The sequence below is a fragment of the Zonotrichia albicollis genome, chromosome 1 (genome assembly GCF_047830755.1).
Source record: "Zonotrichia albicollis isolate bZonAlb1 chromosome 1, bZonAlb1.hap1, whole genome shotgun sequence".
Lineage (NCBI taxonomy): Eukaryota > Metazoa > Chordata > Aves > Passeriformes > Passerellidae > Zonotrichia > Zonotrichia albicollis.
Window position 1 is genome coordinate 133,397,469 of NC_133819.1, and position 18,168 is coordinate 133,415,636.

At 39.6% G+C, this 18,168-nt stretch overlaps 2 protein-coding genes across 9 annotated transcripts in view; one reads left to right on the forward strand and one right to left on the reverse strand.

Annotated features, from left to right (window-relative positions):
* Positions 1-15,455, forward strand: part of LOC141730959 (uncharacterized) — a 20,684-nt gene extending 5,229 nt beyond the window's left edge. Inside the window, exon 3 of the mRNA XM_074552623.1 lies at positions 149-15,455. The gene's annotated coding sequence lies outside the window, so the exon portion shown is untranslated. The remainder of the gene's footprint in view (positions 1-148) is intronic.
* Positions 11,753-18,168, reverse strand: part of NDUFAF6 (NADH:ubiquinone oxidoreductase complex assembly factor 6) — an 18,173-nt gene continuing 11,757 nt past the window's right edge. For 7 of the 8 annotated variants that reach the window (XM_005479491.4, XM_026796635.2, XM_074554822.1 and 4 more), the window contains 3 exons: positions 16,434-16,535; positions 12,437-12,493; positions 11,753-11,907 (listed from right to left, as the gene is read on the reverse strand). In XM_005479491.4, coding sequence (XP_005479548.2) covers positions 11,779-11,907; positions 12,437-12,493; positions 16,434-16,535 — 288 coding nt within the window. In that variant the 3' untranslated portion in view covers positions 11,753-11,778. The remainder of the gene's footprint in view (positions 11,908-12,436; positions 12,494-16,433; positions 16,536-18,168) is intronic. The other variant, XM_074554789.1, reaches the window with a different exon arrangement.

The window sequence follows — 18,168 nt, forward strand, 5'->3', positions numbered from 1 at the left end:
ATTAGGAAATAATAATAACGCAAACAAGAAAATTTTGCAAAGCACAACCATCCCCCTCAAAAAATCCCCAAACTAACCAGTTCTAGTGCTCTTGTAACCATAATGTTTTTCATGTATTTTACCTTTCATACAATGATGTTTTCTGCAGAGGGGGGCATATGTGGCCCGAAGTTTGGAGTCCGGCTAGTTGAGGGCGAAAGGCCGACGCCCCTCTGCAATTCCTGGCCAGCACCCTTCGGCGTCTGATGGCCTCGGGCTGCGCTGGCTGCGGACTGGCTCACACCGCTGGTATTGGCGAGGAACGGAGCTGACCATTTCACCAGGGGTTAAACGTCGGTTTATTGAAGGTGTTGCGGGATCCAAACGCGGGGAAACCAACCGGGAAAAGTTTTTTCAATAGGGGGTGAAACAGGATTATAAAGGAGGGGGAGTGGGTACAGGCGGAACCAATGGGAAAGGTGAGGGGATGAACTTCACAGAACTGACACTCCATGGAGACCAATAATCAAAAGGTAAGGGAGGTGTCCTGGGACCCCAGCCAGCCACCGTCTCCAGAGAGGAGAAGGTTCTCGAAACCTGGGAGGAGAAGGGGGTGATTGACTGGGCCCAGGGAGGAGACAACTTTCACTTATAAGGGAAACCAGGGGAGGAGCAATTACATATCGGCAACTATGAATAGCGAGGTTATTATAGCAACTTATCTGACAGGGTAGCAGTGGCGGGAAATACTGGGGGAACAAAACCATTTTACACATAATAGGGAAGAACAATACATAAATTGGGGGAATAACACAAGAAACTTAACAACACACTACAACAGTTTTCCTGATGTCAGTGTTCCTGTGTTTTCTTTGTAGGCCTGCCAGATGTGACTTTCAATTGTTTTCCTGGATGAGATCGATGCTCTTGCTCCTGTATGGTCCAGCAAACAAGACCAGGTTCATAGGTGGGACATGTCTTGTATCTGTATAGAAGGTGCTTGATCTTTGTGAAAAGAAGACCACAACCTATTTAACTTGATGTGACACTTTCATTGAACCTGAAAAGTAGTAATTCAGTGCTAGTGAATTTCAGATGATTTTTAAATGAGAATTGAAAACAATTCACTAAGCTTGAAGTCAGCCCAGGGTCTGTGTTATCTGTATTTAGTGTCTTAAAATGACTCTTTTGCAAATTAGCATCTCATCATTAAAAGCTTGTCCTTTTTGAGGGATCAGTGGAAATGGCTGTGTGGAACTGAAGAAAATTTACTAAACCAGTGAATGAATCATATTTTTTTGTTAGCTCAGTTGTTGGAGCACTTCTGGCAGTAATAGGTGGCTTTGCCAGTGTAAAGGTTGTGGCAGTCAGAGCCATCAGCAGACTGGAATCTGTAGATCCTGCTTTATGAAGACCTGGACACTTTTGTGTGAGAATTTCACTTCAACTTGCCAAACAAAGAGGTCAGAATTTCAACTCAGCTGTAGTGCTTATGAGGCAAAGTTCATTTTTAACAAATCCCTGTAACAAGGCAGTATCACAGGGCAGTGCAAGTCTCCATCAGCAGTGTTCAGTTGGACACCAGAGAGCTCTCTGTGAATTTGCTGTGGAGGCCAGACCTGGTACTGCATATGTGTGAGTAAGATGATTTCAACAGGTAATTATTGCTCTGATAATTTTTGGTTTCACTTTGACCTGTGATGGAAATAGGATGCTGCCAGACACCAAAATGTTTTAAAAAGAATGAGTTCATGAATTCATTATAAAGTATGGCTGTAGCATCTTGAAGGCAAAATAAATGGTGTGCACACAAGAATTTCTTTTTGGTAACAAAAGCTTTGATCAAGGCTGGTGCTGGAGCAAATTAAGTATGTTTGGATCTGATGTTCTTACTTGTATTTATTAACAGAGACTTGGACTAAGATGTAAAGCACACTGCAAGGCTTGGGAACCTTCTAGCTCATTAGCAACAGCTAAACAAGAAAATGGGTATGTAGCAATCAAAAAGTTTTGAGATGGGGGTGGTGTGTGGGGGACAGTGTGTAAAACTGGAACCCTGGTTTTGTGGGTTTTCTCTGGCTATCACTAATACTTTTTAGTACTTTTTGGAAATAAAAAGATAAAAGGCTTCTTGGATCGAAGGCCAGTAAAAGTGCACTTCCATAAAGATCTGCACTCAACCCAGCTTTCCCACACCAGCACTCTGTGTCCCTTGGGACTCAGTGCCTGCTCCAGGGGGCAAGCCTGGAGTAGCAAGGGTGGTCTGAGTCAGAGGGTGTCCCTGCAGCCTCCTGGTGGCACCAGTCACATCCTGTCATGTTCAGACAGCACATGAGAGGACACTAGACTGAAACTAGCACTAGAAGCTGGAAATTAGATCAAGGTGCTGCTGTCCCTGGACAGGGGCAATTCCTGTTCTCCCTGTCCACGAGAAGAGACAGTGCATGGTGTTAAAAAGCCACTATGGAATGGTCCTGGAGTAACTGGGAGAGACTGAAGGCAACCAGGGAGACACAAGGTGACATAAGAGCTTCTCCAAGGATGTTGATTCCAACCCAGGGACTCTGTAATCCCATGCTACATCCCAACCTCCTGCCATGCCCCGCACATACACATCCCTTTGGGGACCACACCCTGGCAAGCTCATCCCAGCACCCTGTGCCTGCTGAGCCAGCATTCCTGAGACCCCCTCACTCAGCCAGCACTGTTCCACCACTGTGTCCCTGCCTTAGTCAGTAAAGGCTGGGCTGATTCCAGAGGGCTGTGTGTTTCCTGGGTGTTCCCATGCTCTGGCTATGTGTCCCATGGTGTCAAGTCCAGTCAGAACATACCCATGTCTTGATGGGTTTGTGTGTCCTATGGAGCTGCATGTCAAAAACTAGCACGCATCTCCAGGGATGGAAGAACTGATGAATGAGAAATTAAGTAATTGTTTTATCCTCTGTCATTCTATAAAGTGACAAGATTTCACCTGCTGGTCATCTTTTTCTTTTTCTTTGCTCTTCTTTTGTTTTTTCCCCATGTTTGCGCTTTTGGCTCTTTTCCAGTTCTCTTCCATTTCCAATATGTTGCTTCCTGTGCTGCTGCTGCTCCTTTTTCTTTCTCTTTTTCTTGCTGCCTTGACTCTCCAGAGCTGACACTGCTACTCTGCCTTCCAGCTCAACTCTACAAAGGCTGAGGCTACATTTATCTGCTCACACAAAATAAATTACATTAATTCAAACAGTCACCATTTCCCCGGATTTTTCCCTCCCCAGTTTGGTCTGGGTTCTTCTTTTGCTTCCGCATATGCTTACACCAAAACTTCTTTCAGCTGCTGACTTAACACCTGATAACATGTGAAAGGTTCTGCTTGAAGGCAGGACAGCTGCTGCTCTGTGAGTGTAGAACACACCAGAAGGGTCAGTCTGCTTCCACCCCCTCTAGCCTATGATCTACCAGACCTACTGATGGATTTCAACTGGTGTATACTGGCCTCTACTGGTACCTGACACCCATTTTGAATGTTTATTGTCCAAATCTGTGTGCTCACTGACTACTGCACTGTATGTTACTGAGAAGGATTCTGACTGATCAGAATACTGACAATAGAAATGTTATAGAAGCTCAAGAGGAAGACTTCAGCATTTGCATGTCTTTTATACTCCAATCTGCAGATTTGTTCTTGAAAAGGTCCCTTTGTCTTTTCAGCAGAGAGAGATGTTCCTTGGATTGGAGGAAACACTGTTCCAATACCTGTCAATGATTAGAGTCATTGTTGATTAATTACTTTTTATCCAAACTAAGGAGGTTTTGGGGGTTACAATCCACTATAAATGCCCATCTATAATTAATAGGTGAATATGATCTGGAATTGAGAGCATGAAGTTCAATAGTGCCAGGAGTTTCTGCTACACAGCAATACTGTCTGGTTTGGGGATTTCACTGGTGTAATCTTTGAAGATGTTGAGCTGGCTGGATCTAATGTTTCAACCAGTCTCTTTTCCACTCTCTAGAACAGTGAAGAGTCACCAATCTCCAGGTTAATGAATAAACCACATTTCAAAGCACTTCAAATTAAACTAAACACTGACATTTTTGAAGGCCAAATCTCTCTCTGTAGCCACACCACCAGAAGGAGGAGGCAACAATTTTCCTTTGCAGATGGTCACTAGATGAACTAACAAATTAGGTCAGACTAGAAAAAATAATTTTTTGACAGCTAGAAATGAATTTTCCTTGCTGTTACTGTTGTTGGCCTGAACCTGCAGGTTCAATTGCAGGACAATATTGTATGCTCAAAACACCTCACCAGGTTGTTGTTTGGGGATCCTTGGAAAATCATACAGAGACAAATGACAGTGGCCTCTCTGCCTCACCTCTGCAGCTCAAACACCTTCTCATCTACTGCCCTTTAAATGGAGGCTTTTTGGATTTCTAACCCTCCCCTGCCTGTCTTCAGAACACCTTTGTTTAAAGAAATGGTGCAAGTCCAATGGGTTAATATTTTCTATCACATTACCTCTGCCACTAACTTCTCTCTGGGTGAAATTACTGGCTAGGAGAGAAGTCAGGAATTCAGGCCAGAAAATGGTATAAAATGGTTCATCAAGAGGAGACTACTGTGAGAGGATGGGAGATGGGATCTATTTATTACTTGCTAAAACTGCAGGCATTTAAAAAATGAATTTATCATTCATTTTGCTTGCATTAAGTTTACAGTCCTGGAAAAGTGTCATTGTCATAGAGGTCACAGGTAGGGCTGGCTCCTATGCCTCAAAGGCTCTAGGAATTCACCATCTCTCTCAATGATGTTAGGACCATTTATTCAGCCATCTACATATTTTGGGGGGAAAAAACCCATCAGAACCCAGAACTATGAAAATAAAAAGTCCTTTTTCTGTGTTGGTGACTACAAGCCTGACACAGTAGGCTCAGCAGGGACCAGCAACTGAAGGGGCCTGGATCTGACCTAAGCAGAAAATGTAAAGCAACTTCTCAGTTAATGTATTTGATACAGCTAAAGACTGGAAATAAAAACCATCACTCCAAGCAGAAAGCTCACGGTAGAACTGTAGTAACATTATTATTTCAGCCAACAGAAACGTTCAGTCTTCTTTTCTGTTAATCAGTTACCAGACAATGAAATTGAGTACACAAATAAGTCCTATGCTTATATGAAATACATTAATAATGTTTAAATGATCATATATCCAATTGTAAATAACTTGTAAGTAAATACTGCTAAATTCATTTTCCCTGAATTAGGAAAAGTGAGAAAAATATGTATTTTTGAGAGGAAATCTCTTCAATTGGTGTTTAATACTTCATGCAGCTCAATGGACATGGGATGGGTTTTAATTATCAATTCCTCCAGACAACTGCAGTCATATAAAGGTGGCCCAGAGACAAGCACTGACCCATTTTTCTGGCCATAGGTGTGCACTGTCTCACACATACTGAACACCACAATTCTTGCAGCATGAAAGGCTCTCAAGACATCACAGCACATGCATTATTCTCTTAATATCACCATTTATACAGTCTAGTTTCATGTAAGAGCACCAGCTCTAGTCATTAAACAACTAGCTTTTAGTAAAAAAAAATAATTAAACAGCAAAGAGCATCTAAAAGAATATTTCCATGAAGTAAATACTGTGAAACAAACATGGCACTTTTGCTACTCTTGTGATTTTTGCCTAGTAAGTAGACCCTACAAGGTAAAACAAAGCATACAGAATGAGCTAAAACTAAACACAAAAACCAAACAGAAGCTTCTGTGTTTCTAAGTAATCAAAAAGCAGCTACTGTGAAAGAAAGGACAAAGTTAGCAGTTCAGGTAAGTAAAGAAAGCATAAATAACTCAAACCTTTCTTTGCATGCAGCTATTTGAAAACTTTGAAAAGACCACAGCATGCCAAGAGCAAGGGCTTGTGACTTAAGGTCCTTTTGTTTTGGTTTTCCGTTTTATTTTTCTGATGTTTTGTTTTCCCTTCAATTGCATTGGCTTTCTAATATAAGGGTTTGATTTGTTTGCTATTAATGCAAGAAATTATATCAATTCAGTTTAAAATCAGAGGCCAAAATTGCTTTCAGGAACAAGTCAAGGTAGTCTGTTTGCAAAGGGAAACCACCAAAAAAACCTAAAATTCCTGTTTAACAAGTCCAAAAAGATACACTGTTCTGCATGTCTGAGGCCAGTTGTTTGCAATTACTTTATTTCTAGGATGTATGTCTAAAGGGGAGATTCTGAACTTCAATTGAACAGAACTGTCACTGTGTTTCCATTATGTCTTAGCCAAGTGCAGAAAAATAATCCATCAAAGCATTATGTGTAATCAAACAATGTGGATTTTATCATTATTACTCTGTCCTATCCTTCATCATGATTTTACAGAGTCTGCTGATAACAGAGAGCCAGACATGTGCCAAGACCCTGACTCAGCTGTCAGATCTTGTCAGACATCAACACCATTTCTGTTGGGGTGCCAAATTTCCTGAAACGCATTTAAGACTTAGTAAGAAGAACATCATTATGGTATAGGAGGAGATGAGTGTCTGACATGGGGCAGTTGGTGAGTTCATTGAAAAGAAGCACCTGGAAAACATGAGCAAAATCACCATGGGGCAAAAAGAAAGGTAGAGGATAGACATGCTTTTCTCTAGAGTGAACCAGTACAAATATGTCATGTTTCTGTTTCTGCTAGAAATGCAGATTTAAACTGAAAGACTGCAGGTTAACACTGGCCCTGAATGAGTCTTCATAGGACAAAGGAGAGAAGCCAGTCAGAGGCTGAGGAAAAGAAAGTAAATAAACGAGGGAGGGAAAAAGGCAGAAAATATATCTGTGCTTTGATGTGGGTGGCATGAGAAGGAAGAAGGAACAGAAGAATTGCTTTCAAAGATTTTTCTGTTATTTCATATTTAAATGAGGTTTCTATCCCAGGAAAATCAGAAGGGCATAACTTCAGCAAATTTTTGCACAAGTATGACCAAGTTTAGTTCTCATCTGAAAGCCCAGATAACAGTCAGATTCGCAATGATATTATTACATTTTTTCCCTTAGATATACCTTACCTTGCCTATACCAAAGTTAGGTACCCACTCTCATGATGGAATCATCCAGGGAAGAAATTCTAGAAGACTATTTTCTTCACAACAGGCAGTACTGCAGCATATTATGAACACAAATGGATGGCAACTGCATGTGAGAAATAAAAGCTGACTGCAGTGCATGCTCAAATGCCTGTAAAAACAATTTAATCACCAACCCCTCCACTTCCTGCACATCCCATCACAAGTTTCTCTCACCTCAGATGTCAAATCCAACCTGGGGCCCTCAGGCATGAAGGGAAGTGACAGAGAGTGATGATGCTCAACAGATTCCTAAAACACCTGTGTGAGGTATCAGCACTATCAGGATAAATTAAACTATTTTATAGTACTGTAATAAACACTCAGTCTTTTTTTTCATCAATCTTAGACAGCATCCAGTGAAACACTGTATGTTGCCAGGAGGATAATTCCTTGGAAAAGAAGGAAGAATATAGTTCCCTTCTCCCAGCTCAGTAGGCTGGGTACCCTGAGGGCTGCTGGTCTTTCTGTTAAAGACTGTGGCATTAAGTACCTCTGCTTTTTCCTCACCACATGCTATAGATGGGCTTTTGGAGGCTGGCCACTGAACTAATTTTGAAATTAAAGGTTTTTTTGGTTTTTTTTTCATGAAACACTAAGTCTTTATGAAAGGCTTTGCCACAATAATTTTCAATGGCTATTGAGCCCAAACTGTCCACAAGAAAAGAGTTTGGGAAGGGAGCTTTAGCTGTGAAAGCTGGTTTTTTGGTTTTTTTGGGTTCTTTTTCCTGAGAGCTACTTCTTGGTGTAGAAATGGTTCGTTACCTGCTATTAGCTGAGTCAGGAGAATTACAGAGTAAACTTGCCTCAATGAGTGAGAATTTCCTTCTTAGCTTAATTTCAGTGGCTCAGATAACTGCTCTTTCTTCTTTTCCCAGGAACGTTCAGCTTGCATCCCCCCAGAATATTCATGTGAAAGAACATTAAAATGTCAAAGACAACTAAAAAATGGGTCAAAATGGAAAGAAAGTGATCTTTGTGGTTAAGTCTCCTTCCAGAAACAAGAGTATCACATCTCCTAAACAGTCACACCTAAGCAAGGAGAGGGAAATGTCAGATTGTCAAAGAGCTCAAACTTCTGAAGATGTAGGTTCAAATAGCAAGTGAAAGTCAAATTGGATCTTTAGTTTCTTTTTTCTTCCCAAGGACAATTACAGTTTTTATTAGGTTTTAGCTTTCTTTAATCCATTGTTACTCTCCCAAATCAGCAGTTTCTTGCATAATCCTGCTGCCCCTCTAGTTATGCTGGCCAAACTAATGTTTTTCAGCAGCTGCTGCTTTTTTTGATTCTGCAGTTTGGTTTTCAAACAGTACCTAATTGAAAAATAATCTCTTGGCCTTCATTTCTATGAGTAGCTTCCCAGTAATGAACAGTGTAAGGTAAAAAAGCTGTACTTCAAGCAGTGTGGACCCAGGGTAACGTGAAATAGAATAATTGTGTCCTAAAGTTTGCAATGCAAGATGTTTTTCCTAACCTAAATTACTTGGAGTTCTACTGTACAGAGCTGTAATGGCAACATGACATTTTTCACTAGTGGTTTTTGGTTTTTTGGTATCCAAGTTTCTCATTTTTATGGAGCTGTGACATTTGCCAGAAAGTAAAAGTCAAGCATTTCCTAGTGAAAAAATGGTGACAGTTCTCTGTTTTTGCAGAGACATACCTATTCCAGGTATGGAATACTTCACTGATACTCTATTCCAAAGAAAGAGAAATCCTGACTTAAGACATTTGTGTCACTGACACCCTATGGCTCATGCAAGATATTCTCAGGTAGAAGGAGAATCACAAGTATGTGATGGGAAAGCAAAGAAAATTTACACATGGGGACCATTTTTTGGTTACCCTGAGCTCAGAGTAAGTCTGATTTCAATTTTGTTAATAATAAAGTGGGACATTTTTTGATACTCATACAGTTGCAAATTCACTTGGTTGTTAACTAATGCCAATTCAAACAATTATAGGACGGATATTTAGCTTGTGAAATAATTCAACCTGTAATGGACTGACTTGTTTCCAAAGTTGGTGTGGACTGTTCCTCTTGCTTTTAGTGATCTACATTTTAGGAGACTGGTTTCTCTTCCTAATTTTTAATGTAAAAGGGCTTTTTACATTTTAAAATAGCCTCCTAGTAATGTTGGCTATTAATGTCTTAGCAGTTTTTTTGATGGATTGGGGTGGGGTTGTTTTGGTTTGCTGTTTGCATGTTTTTATGTATAGGAACCAGGAAAGGACTGATTTCAGCAGTGATGACTTTAAACCTGAAGTTCAGTGACCAGAATTTCATCCTGGACAAAATACTAATACTTGCTTTGCTCAATTTCTTTGAAAATCCAGTGTTAGAACTGAGCATACGTAGAGTTGCAGTGTTATAAGGTAACTCCAGTACCCTGTAGGAAAGAAGCCACCCTGGGCTACAGTTGGGGAAAGGGTCAAGAACAGGCCTAGCTACAGCTTTGCATAGACTGGAGAAGGCTGGAGAAGGACCTGCCTTCACAGGATATTGCTATGAGGAAAATTTGGGAAATTGCTACGTTGAAGAGCTGGAGGATGGTCAAGGCAGAGGAGGCTGCTGTTTACCTGCCATGATGAGAAAGGAAATATTACAGAACCACAGAACCATTTAGGTTGGAAAAGACCTCTGAGATTGAGCCAAACCTTTGACTGATCTCCACCTTGCAGACTAAACCACAGCACTGAGTACCACATCCAGTCATTTCTTGAACGCTTCCAGGGATGGTGACACCTCCACTTCCCTGGGCAGCCTGTTCCAATGTTTAACAACCCTTTCCACAAAGAAATTCCTCCTGATGTCCAGCCTAAACCTCCCCTGGCACAGCTTGAGGCCGTGCCCTCTTATCTTGTTGCTAGTTGCCTGGGAGAAGACTTTACAGGAGAGTGATTCCTTTTGAGAGGACAGACAGGTCTGCCTCAACTGGCCTGACTCAGCACATTTGGAACAAAACATGACCAAGTGCAGAAAGAGGCATTTGTAATGCTTGCTCCAGATCACAAAATAAACAGAGGGAATGTGCAGCTGGCCTGGTAGCAGCAACAGAGCCTAAGCCTTTGCTCTTCATTTGGCACAAAGAGTCGCAGTGCCTGCATAGGAATTAAACATTTTCTTTTCACCAGACCTCTTTGCCACATTCAGAAACACCAGTGATATGATACTGCAGGTGATCTGACAAGTGGACAGAACCTGTAAAGATTTTGCATTAAGAAAACAGCCAGTATGCTCCCAGTCCATTACATACTGATTCTTTTTGCTTTTATCACCTTGATTATTCCACCTCTAGTAATACAGAAAGCAGGATCCTGAGCTGAACAAATTCAAAGAGAAATGTCTTACTCAGGAATAAAAAACTGCAGATTAACCAAGATCTGTATCACAAACCAACTTAAAACATGTAAAGCAAAATCACCAAATGAAGAACTTTATGTCAGGTTCCTATTCCTAAGATTTTCACCATGCTGACAGTTTGTGATAGAAAAAGCCACAAATCTTGTTCTCAGAAATTCATTATGTAACATTTTACACAAAAATACAGGATGTTGTTATACAGCCAAGCATCTGGGGTGATTTGCCCTGATTTAAGAAATAAAATCTCTAGGAAAAGCAGCTATTTACTAGAACTAGGATGAAGGCAGAACAAATGACCGGATTTGTGCAATTCAATCATTCTGAATGTTAGGAAGCATTCTTTTACCGTAAAAAAATCAAACCGAAATGCTTACTTACCTTGATCCTAAGAGATGCTGAGTACAAAGCTACTCGTAATTTCCCACAAAAAAGCTCAGACCAGTATCTTTAGAGAGAGAGAGAGAGGACTAAAATTACCTGAAACATTCAGGAATGTTTTCACAGTACCAAAGAAAAGGAATTCAGGGAAGCCACACAGGAGTATGTCCTGAGAGATGTGTTGAACACTGAACAAAGGCGCAGTCAAACCCACATTGCAATGACAGCTGTGGGCAACAACAGACACGAGGCCAGGAGGAAGCCACAGCCAAACCAAGAGCAGAGTGAAAGCACCAGAGATAAAAGATGTATTTTGTTTTATCCATGCTGATCCATACATATTAACGTATGGGCTCTCTTCCTTGGATGCAAAGCTATCCTCCCACTACCTACAGTCACTTCAATGCTCCATCTCAACACACAGTTCAATAATTCTGCTAAAGCTTTTCCTGACAGTTTTCTTGCTCATTCTTCCAACTTTGAAGCATCACCACTGCTTGCAGGAAGCCTGCTCCCTGCACTAAATAGAACTACTTAGCTGATTTATAGGGCATTTACTGTAACTGCTTTTGGGAACAAACACAGCAGTCTTTTTTCTATTTCCTTTCCTCGGCAAAGAATCAGAACTGTCAGAAGTATCCATTAGCACAGTATTTCTCCAAGAATTCTGTCATACTGCTGTTATTACAGGAAAGACAAGAAAAGCAATCTCAGACAAGGACATATGACTTGGCAGACAAGTGAAAAAGAGATATCAGCCTAATATTCCAAGAAGAAACTTAGCTACTGCCAGCAAGCTGACAGCTACAGTTCATGTGCATCTGCTGTTTCTCTGGAACAGCATTTTGCAGAAGTGTGAAGTCAGACACTTGGCAATTCTAGCAAGTTAAGCATTAAAGAAAAAAACTCAGCACTCTGAATCCATATTAAAATAACTAAACAAGCTTTAATATGTTTTTTTCCAAGATCTAATATACAAATACAATGGTAATAATGTACTCTTCTTTTGTAAGCTTGGATGAAATATATTGAAGTCCACTTTCCGCATGTTATATAAATAATCATCTAAAGCAACCTAGAAAAGAAGAGAAAGGCTTAATACACATGGTGCACACAAGTAATTAGGCATCAAGTTTAAAAAGCAATGAGAGAAACTGAATGAGAAACTGTAAAAAAGGCTCAACAATTTGCCTTTGCTATTAAATGGTAGTGTAATCATCACATTCCAAACATATAAAAAAGTCAAGTTTTGTGAAGAGAAGCATTATCTTTTAGTACTTTAGTACTTATCTTTTAGACCAAACACTAAATTATGAAAATAGATAGGATTTGGGGCTTTTGCATTAGAACAACAGTCTAAAAGCAAAGACATCTTGGGTGGAATGATGTAGTTAAAAAAGAATGATTAGAAGTGTTGATCAAAACTGTAAGGTTCTACAGTCAGGTACACATTATGATTTCTATGAGTTTTAGATTTCTATGAGTTTACATCCTCCCAAAATAAGATAGGTGAAGTGGTAGTTCCCCATGCTTAATTTGAATGCTCTTCACAAATCAGCACAGTTATAAGTCCATCACTTAAAGAGTGCATATATCACACCCACCGTACAGAAAAAAGCAGGATACGCCTTCACAGGAACTTTCTTACTGAAAGATCTAGCCTAAAAGTAAATAGGGTAAGGTGGGAGGGAAAAACAAAACACAAAAAAAAGTACTTATCAGAAGAATTTAACATTTCTGATTAAACATCAAGTACTATATATCATGCTTAGAGGCAACACACTGTATTACCAGCGTTATCCCTTTTTATTTTGACATCCTGAAACTGCAACATTTCATTCCATGAAAGCTGTGTACAAAAGTAGTTAAACAAAAGTATGTAATACTGGCAGAGGCTTGCAAAAATACTTACATGATTTGACAGACCTCAAGACTACATGCTATAAACCGAGGTAAATTAGCATGCCTTGTTCCAACAAAGTCCCAAGATGCATCTGGTTTAGTAAATACAGGTTAACTTTTTTTTTCCCCCAATAGACAGATATGATGGAAGAACAGAAATGCATTTTTCTGAGTGCATCTTTTTGGTTCAACGTTGCCATCAGTCCCACGAGTCCATCTGTAAATGCTTTGGTTATGTATCTCAGACATCAAAATTATCTCAGTTCCTCAGTATCCACATATAAAAATCTAAAGCATGGCTGTATCAAATCTGCAGTTTAAACTCATATTCAAGTCACTACATCTAACAGAGCTGAACAAGTCTCCCTGTAATGCCTGTCTATAAAAACAAAATCCCTTCTTGTTTTGCCTTTTCTTACAGGCTAAAACAAACTAACTGTCTATAAAAACTGATAGGAATGTGTGAGTTTGTAAAGTTTAGTTTTTCATGGACCTTTCCAGAAAACTGAGAAAATGAGCCTGAAACTTTAGGAGGAAAAAAATATCAATCTTTTCAGAAGACAAATTATTTTAAAATTTTCAGATATAATAACACCTGTATGTGTATATCTATTTCTAAAATAGAAAAATGTTCTTCCCTGATCTAATGCTCTGCCCTTCTATAATTAATTGCAAATGAAAAAATAAAGTAGTCTTGTTTGGCCTTCTCAACCCAGAAGGGGTCACATGTCATTCAGAAAGCATTTAATCTCCCTTGATAAACTGAGTCCCATAACGATGTAGGACAACTGAGACAAATGCAAAAAGCCAAAAGGGAGACCCTTTTTCACCAGAGGAATTGGGGAAGGAGTGCTGAAGAGAAAGAGGGAGAATGTTTAAATGTATTTGTAGACTTTCAAAAGGAACACTTTGGGGGACTGACAGAGCATTTCCTTATATGCTTTTATGCTGATAAAACACACAATTCCTAAGGAAAACTGCAATCTTCATTATCATATTTTGCCACCTGCTGGTCAGCAGCTGCAGTGTCAGGAAGACCTGACCATACTCCAGAAACCTTTTTCTCAAGATTAAGGGCCACACTACTACAGTATGCTTCATGTAACATGGCTGAGACTCCATTCAGCATTTCAGATTTAGGTGTCTTCTGGCTGTGAAACAGGGGTGGTAATTGCTACTCTCATCCTCTAAAATACATGGTTTGAGTAATAAATGCTGAGATAGCTGAAACCTCTCTGCAGTTTGAACATTACCCTACCCTGTAATCCCAACTAAAACTAAGGATAAGTGGCTGTGAAGACCCTCAGGCAAAACAAAATGGTGATTTTATACAACAGAACAGATGCATTTAAAGGCACCAGCCCATTATATTTACCTAAGGTCCTGAAATACCCAGCAAATGCTGCTAGCAAAAGCCCATTTCATCCATTAGGCAGAAAGTATCCTTGTCGTTGCATTAACAGAGACCATCTGATTATGAAGGAGGCCAATACTCTGGCACTGCTGCCAGCTATGGCCAGTTCAAGTGGTTTGAACACTCTACAGTTCCTGCACTGTCCACAATTCACTGATGATGGGAGACTAGAAACAAGTATTCAGAGAGGAATTTTTTAAAAATTTTAATTAAGGTGATATAACCCACCCATTAAAAAACAACACATACAAAGGGGAAATAAAATGGGAGGAGTGCCAGGATCAACATTCAGTTGAATAAAATGCTAATGCTGCCCTAATCTGGTTTCTTGGTATTTATACTTTTCTCCTTAGTCTCCAATGACATGATCACATTGCATACTTTCCACAGGACCCTCCCAGTGCATAACATGGGCAGGGCTCTAGGAATGAAGTGGGAAGAAAGGAGGCCAGTTCTCTTCAGAAGTTGGTAGGCTCATGTTGGGAACCAGGGGACCAATGCACTATGAATTATCAAATTACCTGAAAGGTTCTAAGAACCAAATTCTTTTTCTGCTTCTATCCCAAAGTTTTCATACAACACCAGCAACCAAATTTAAATATGTGGACCATAAATACACATTACTTATTTTTCATGCCGTCCATTCTTGATATGAGGCATTTCAGGCCATGCACTTGGCATTTTTCTTAGCCAAAAGGCAATGGGTTTTATACACTGTACATTATGGGTTGAAGGGTGGAGAATAAAAAAAAAATCAAAATATTTCAGCTTGAACAAAAATAATTGACAGTTTTGATGTTGTACTTTGTCTCTGTCCCCTACTTCTAAATGGAATAAACAGTTTTCTTGGGCATGTGACCACAAAAACTGAGACATCAGGTTAAACAACATGAACACGAATGCCTTAAATGTGAATTATAATTAGTGTATGAAAAATAAAGCCAAAGGGTACAAAGAATCATAGAATGGTTTGGGTTGGAAGGGATCATCTGGTTCCAATCCCAGCCATGGGCAGGGACACTTCCCACTAGACCAGGCTGCTCAAATCCCCATGTAACCTGCCTGTGGACACTTCCAGGGATGGGGCATCCACAGTTTCTCTGGGCAATCTGTAACAGTGTCTCATCACCCCCACAGTAAAAATTTCTTCCTAACATCTAATCTAAACCTGCTGTCATTCAGATTAAAGCCATTTCCCCTTGTCCTTAATGCCCTTGTAAGAAGTCCCTCTCTGGCTTTCTTGTAGGCTCCCTTTAGGTACTGGAGGGCTCTTACAACATATACACATTATTAACATAAAACAAAAACATTTATCAGCTCACTGACTGAACAAACCAGGGATGCCGAATTTGACTTTCAGAAAAAAGATGAAGGGCTCCCCTATGTGGATTGCATAAGATACTGTGATCACAGGTAATGCTGTAATTGAGGATTGTATTAATGGTGCAAATGCAGAGATAAATCTGGCATTTCTTTACTCTAAAGTGCTATCTTTTCAGACTACCTTGACTGGAACCAGTGGGTGCAATACTCAAAGTGTACATGTACTTGTAAGAAACTCTTTGTAGCACTTTGGTTTCCAGCTAGAGGAAGACAAAGCATTGCCAATAAAACTTGCCAATAAAACTTCTCCTGCTTTTGTACTGGGCACTAGGCAAACATCTCATAATGCAGCTAGAATAAAAGCATGAGAGAAAAAATAGAGTAGAACTCTGCAGTTCTTCAGGGCCCATCATCCACTGCTCCAACCAAACAGACTTTCCTAATTGCCTTGGCTGCATGCCAGGAAAGAAATAAACAGAAAGCACCTTTCTCAACATAGCTTTGGGCATGGCTGGTCATGTCAGGGAATGAATCCCCCCTCCCACACACATGAACCAGCAGTTAAAGACAACATGCTCTGTTTTCCTGGCAGCCATTCCATGGTGAAATCCATATGCAGATGTTCTTTCTATGGTGCTCATCCCATGCTGGCACATTGCTGCATTTATAAAAGTCTACTAAAGTTTCTCTTCCAGTAATAATTCTTTTAGGCAGCATTTATGTATATGAAATTGGACTTGGCTGTGAGTAAACTGTCTCCTGTACATAAAGATAATATTCATACAGAAGTAGTTGTAATATTTGAATCTTTAATGTGGTAGGATTTTTTTAGTGTAAACTCTCAAAATAAAAAAGGGCAAAGTATGTGAAGTATGCAGCTTTAGGTCTTCTAACAACAAATGCTTTGTGAAGACTAGCATCAGTTATGTTTATTTAGATAAATAAAAGAAAAGGAATCTCACATGTTCTAGATGAATATGGGCCTGGCTGGCGATGTCATAAATTACATCTCTTACATTTTTCTCTTGCTTGCCTCTTATGAAATCCTCTTGTGAAACTCCATGCTAGACATAGGAAGGAAAACCAAAATCAAGAAAGAGAAAAAACCCTCTAAAAATATCAAGTTTCCATTTTTGCTTCTCAAAAACCTGTCCCAGCAATGAAGCTAAGGACTTAAACTAAAACAGCCTAAGTGTTCCACCACTGCTCTCTCATTTTTAATTCTCCTTCTTTGATCAGTCATTTGGAACAAAATCAAGAAAATAAAGAGAACAGTTGGTACAGACTCTCTGCACAAGTTTGTTTCCTAAAATTTTGTGGTCAGTAAGATTACAAAGTCAGATTTCCAAGTTTGGGGGATTTAGATCAGTTTAGATACCCAATTTTTAAAACCATAATCCAAGAATCAATATTAAGCAGAAGACAGCCCGTAACAGTAACAGCTATCAAGAAGCCATGCTGGCTTTTGAATCTTGGGATTGGTGTGCACATCCCACGCTCACAAAAAACCAACAACCAACAAAATATGAAACAAAGCCATCTCCAAAAACCAACCAACCAACCCCAGATCCACCAGAAAAGAGCCAAAAAGCCAACTCCAAACTTATTCTTTGACTACAGTGACCAATATTAACACAGAATATGGCATATTCAGAATTGCACCAGCTGCCCACGCCTCTCAACCACACTGAGGCATGTGAGAGCTGTATGAAGGTGGGCAGAAAGGATTCACAGGAGGTACAGAGTCAGGAGAACTCCACAGTTCTTGCCAGCAGCTGAAAAGCTTACAAGATTGTCTGCACAGAAGGGATACAAGCTGTTTTTACAGCTTCACTGCAGAACACCTTCCATGGCAAGGAATGACTGAATTTTCAGGCTATGTTTGAAAAGCTGAAAACTTGGAAGGCCTCCCATAACACGCAGTCCCAGAAGGGCTGAAAGGAGAGTGCAATTCCTTTCTGTTGTCTTATAACCCTGACCTATATTAGTATCTTTAGTATCTGACCTATATTAGTACCTTAGAATCATTTCATCATTTTTTGCAGCTACCTACATTACTAGACTTCCAATTCAAATTTTTAACTGTATTGAAATTATATTCAGAAAATACTAACACAACCACCTTAGGCATCACCGTAATTGCATAAATTTTGGTTAAGTTGAAAAAGAACAGTATTAGCATCTAAAAATAAAGACTGGAAATGAAGGACTAACAGCTGAGATGCCTACAGATTAAACCAGGGAATATTAATGAAAAATTCCAAGCTTTAATCTCATTTTATCTAAACTGACAGATCTGCCAAATTCCAGTGTAAATCTAATGTACAGTTTAAATTGGAGGGCTATACCATCTCCTATAAATGTATGGAATATAGGCCTATAACTGTAAAATGTGGAACAGGAAAAAACCCACAAACCATCAGCACATTATGAAAAGGTAATAAAGAGAAGCACAAAGGTAATAAAGAGAATTACAAAGGTAATAAAGAGAAAGTAAAATTTCTCACAGTGCTTCCTTTATGGTGATAGGAAAAGAAAAAAAACAGGAAAAAACCCAGATCCAACTCCAAAACACAAACCCCCAGGACCCGTTCTGTATATGCATTTTTATACATTATTGGAAAAATTCCTGAAACCTAAAATATTAATACATTTAATAATAACAGATAAACCCCTAAGGGAAATTTAGAGTTTCTT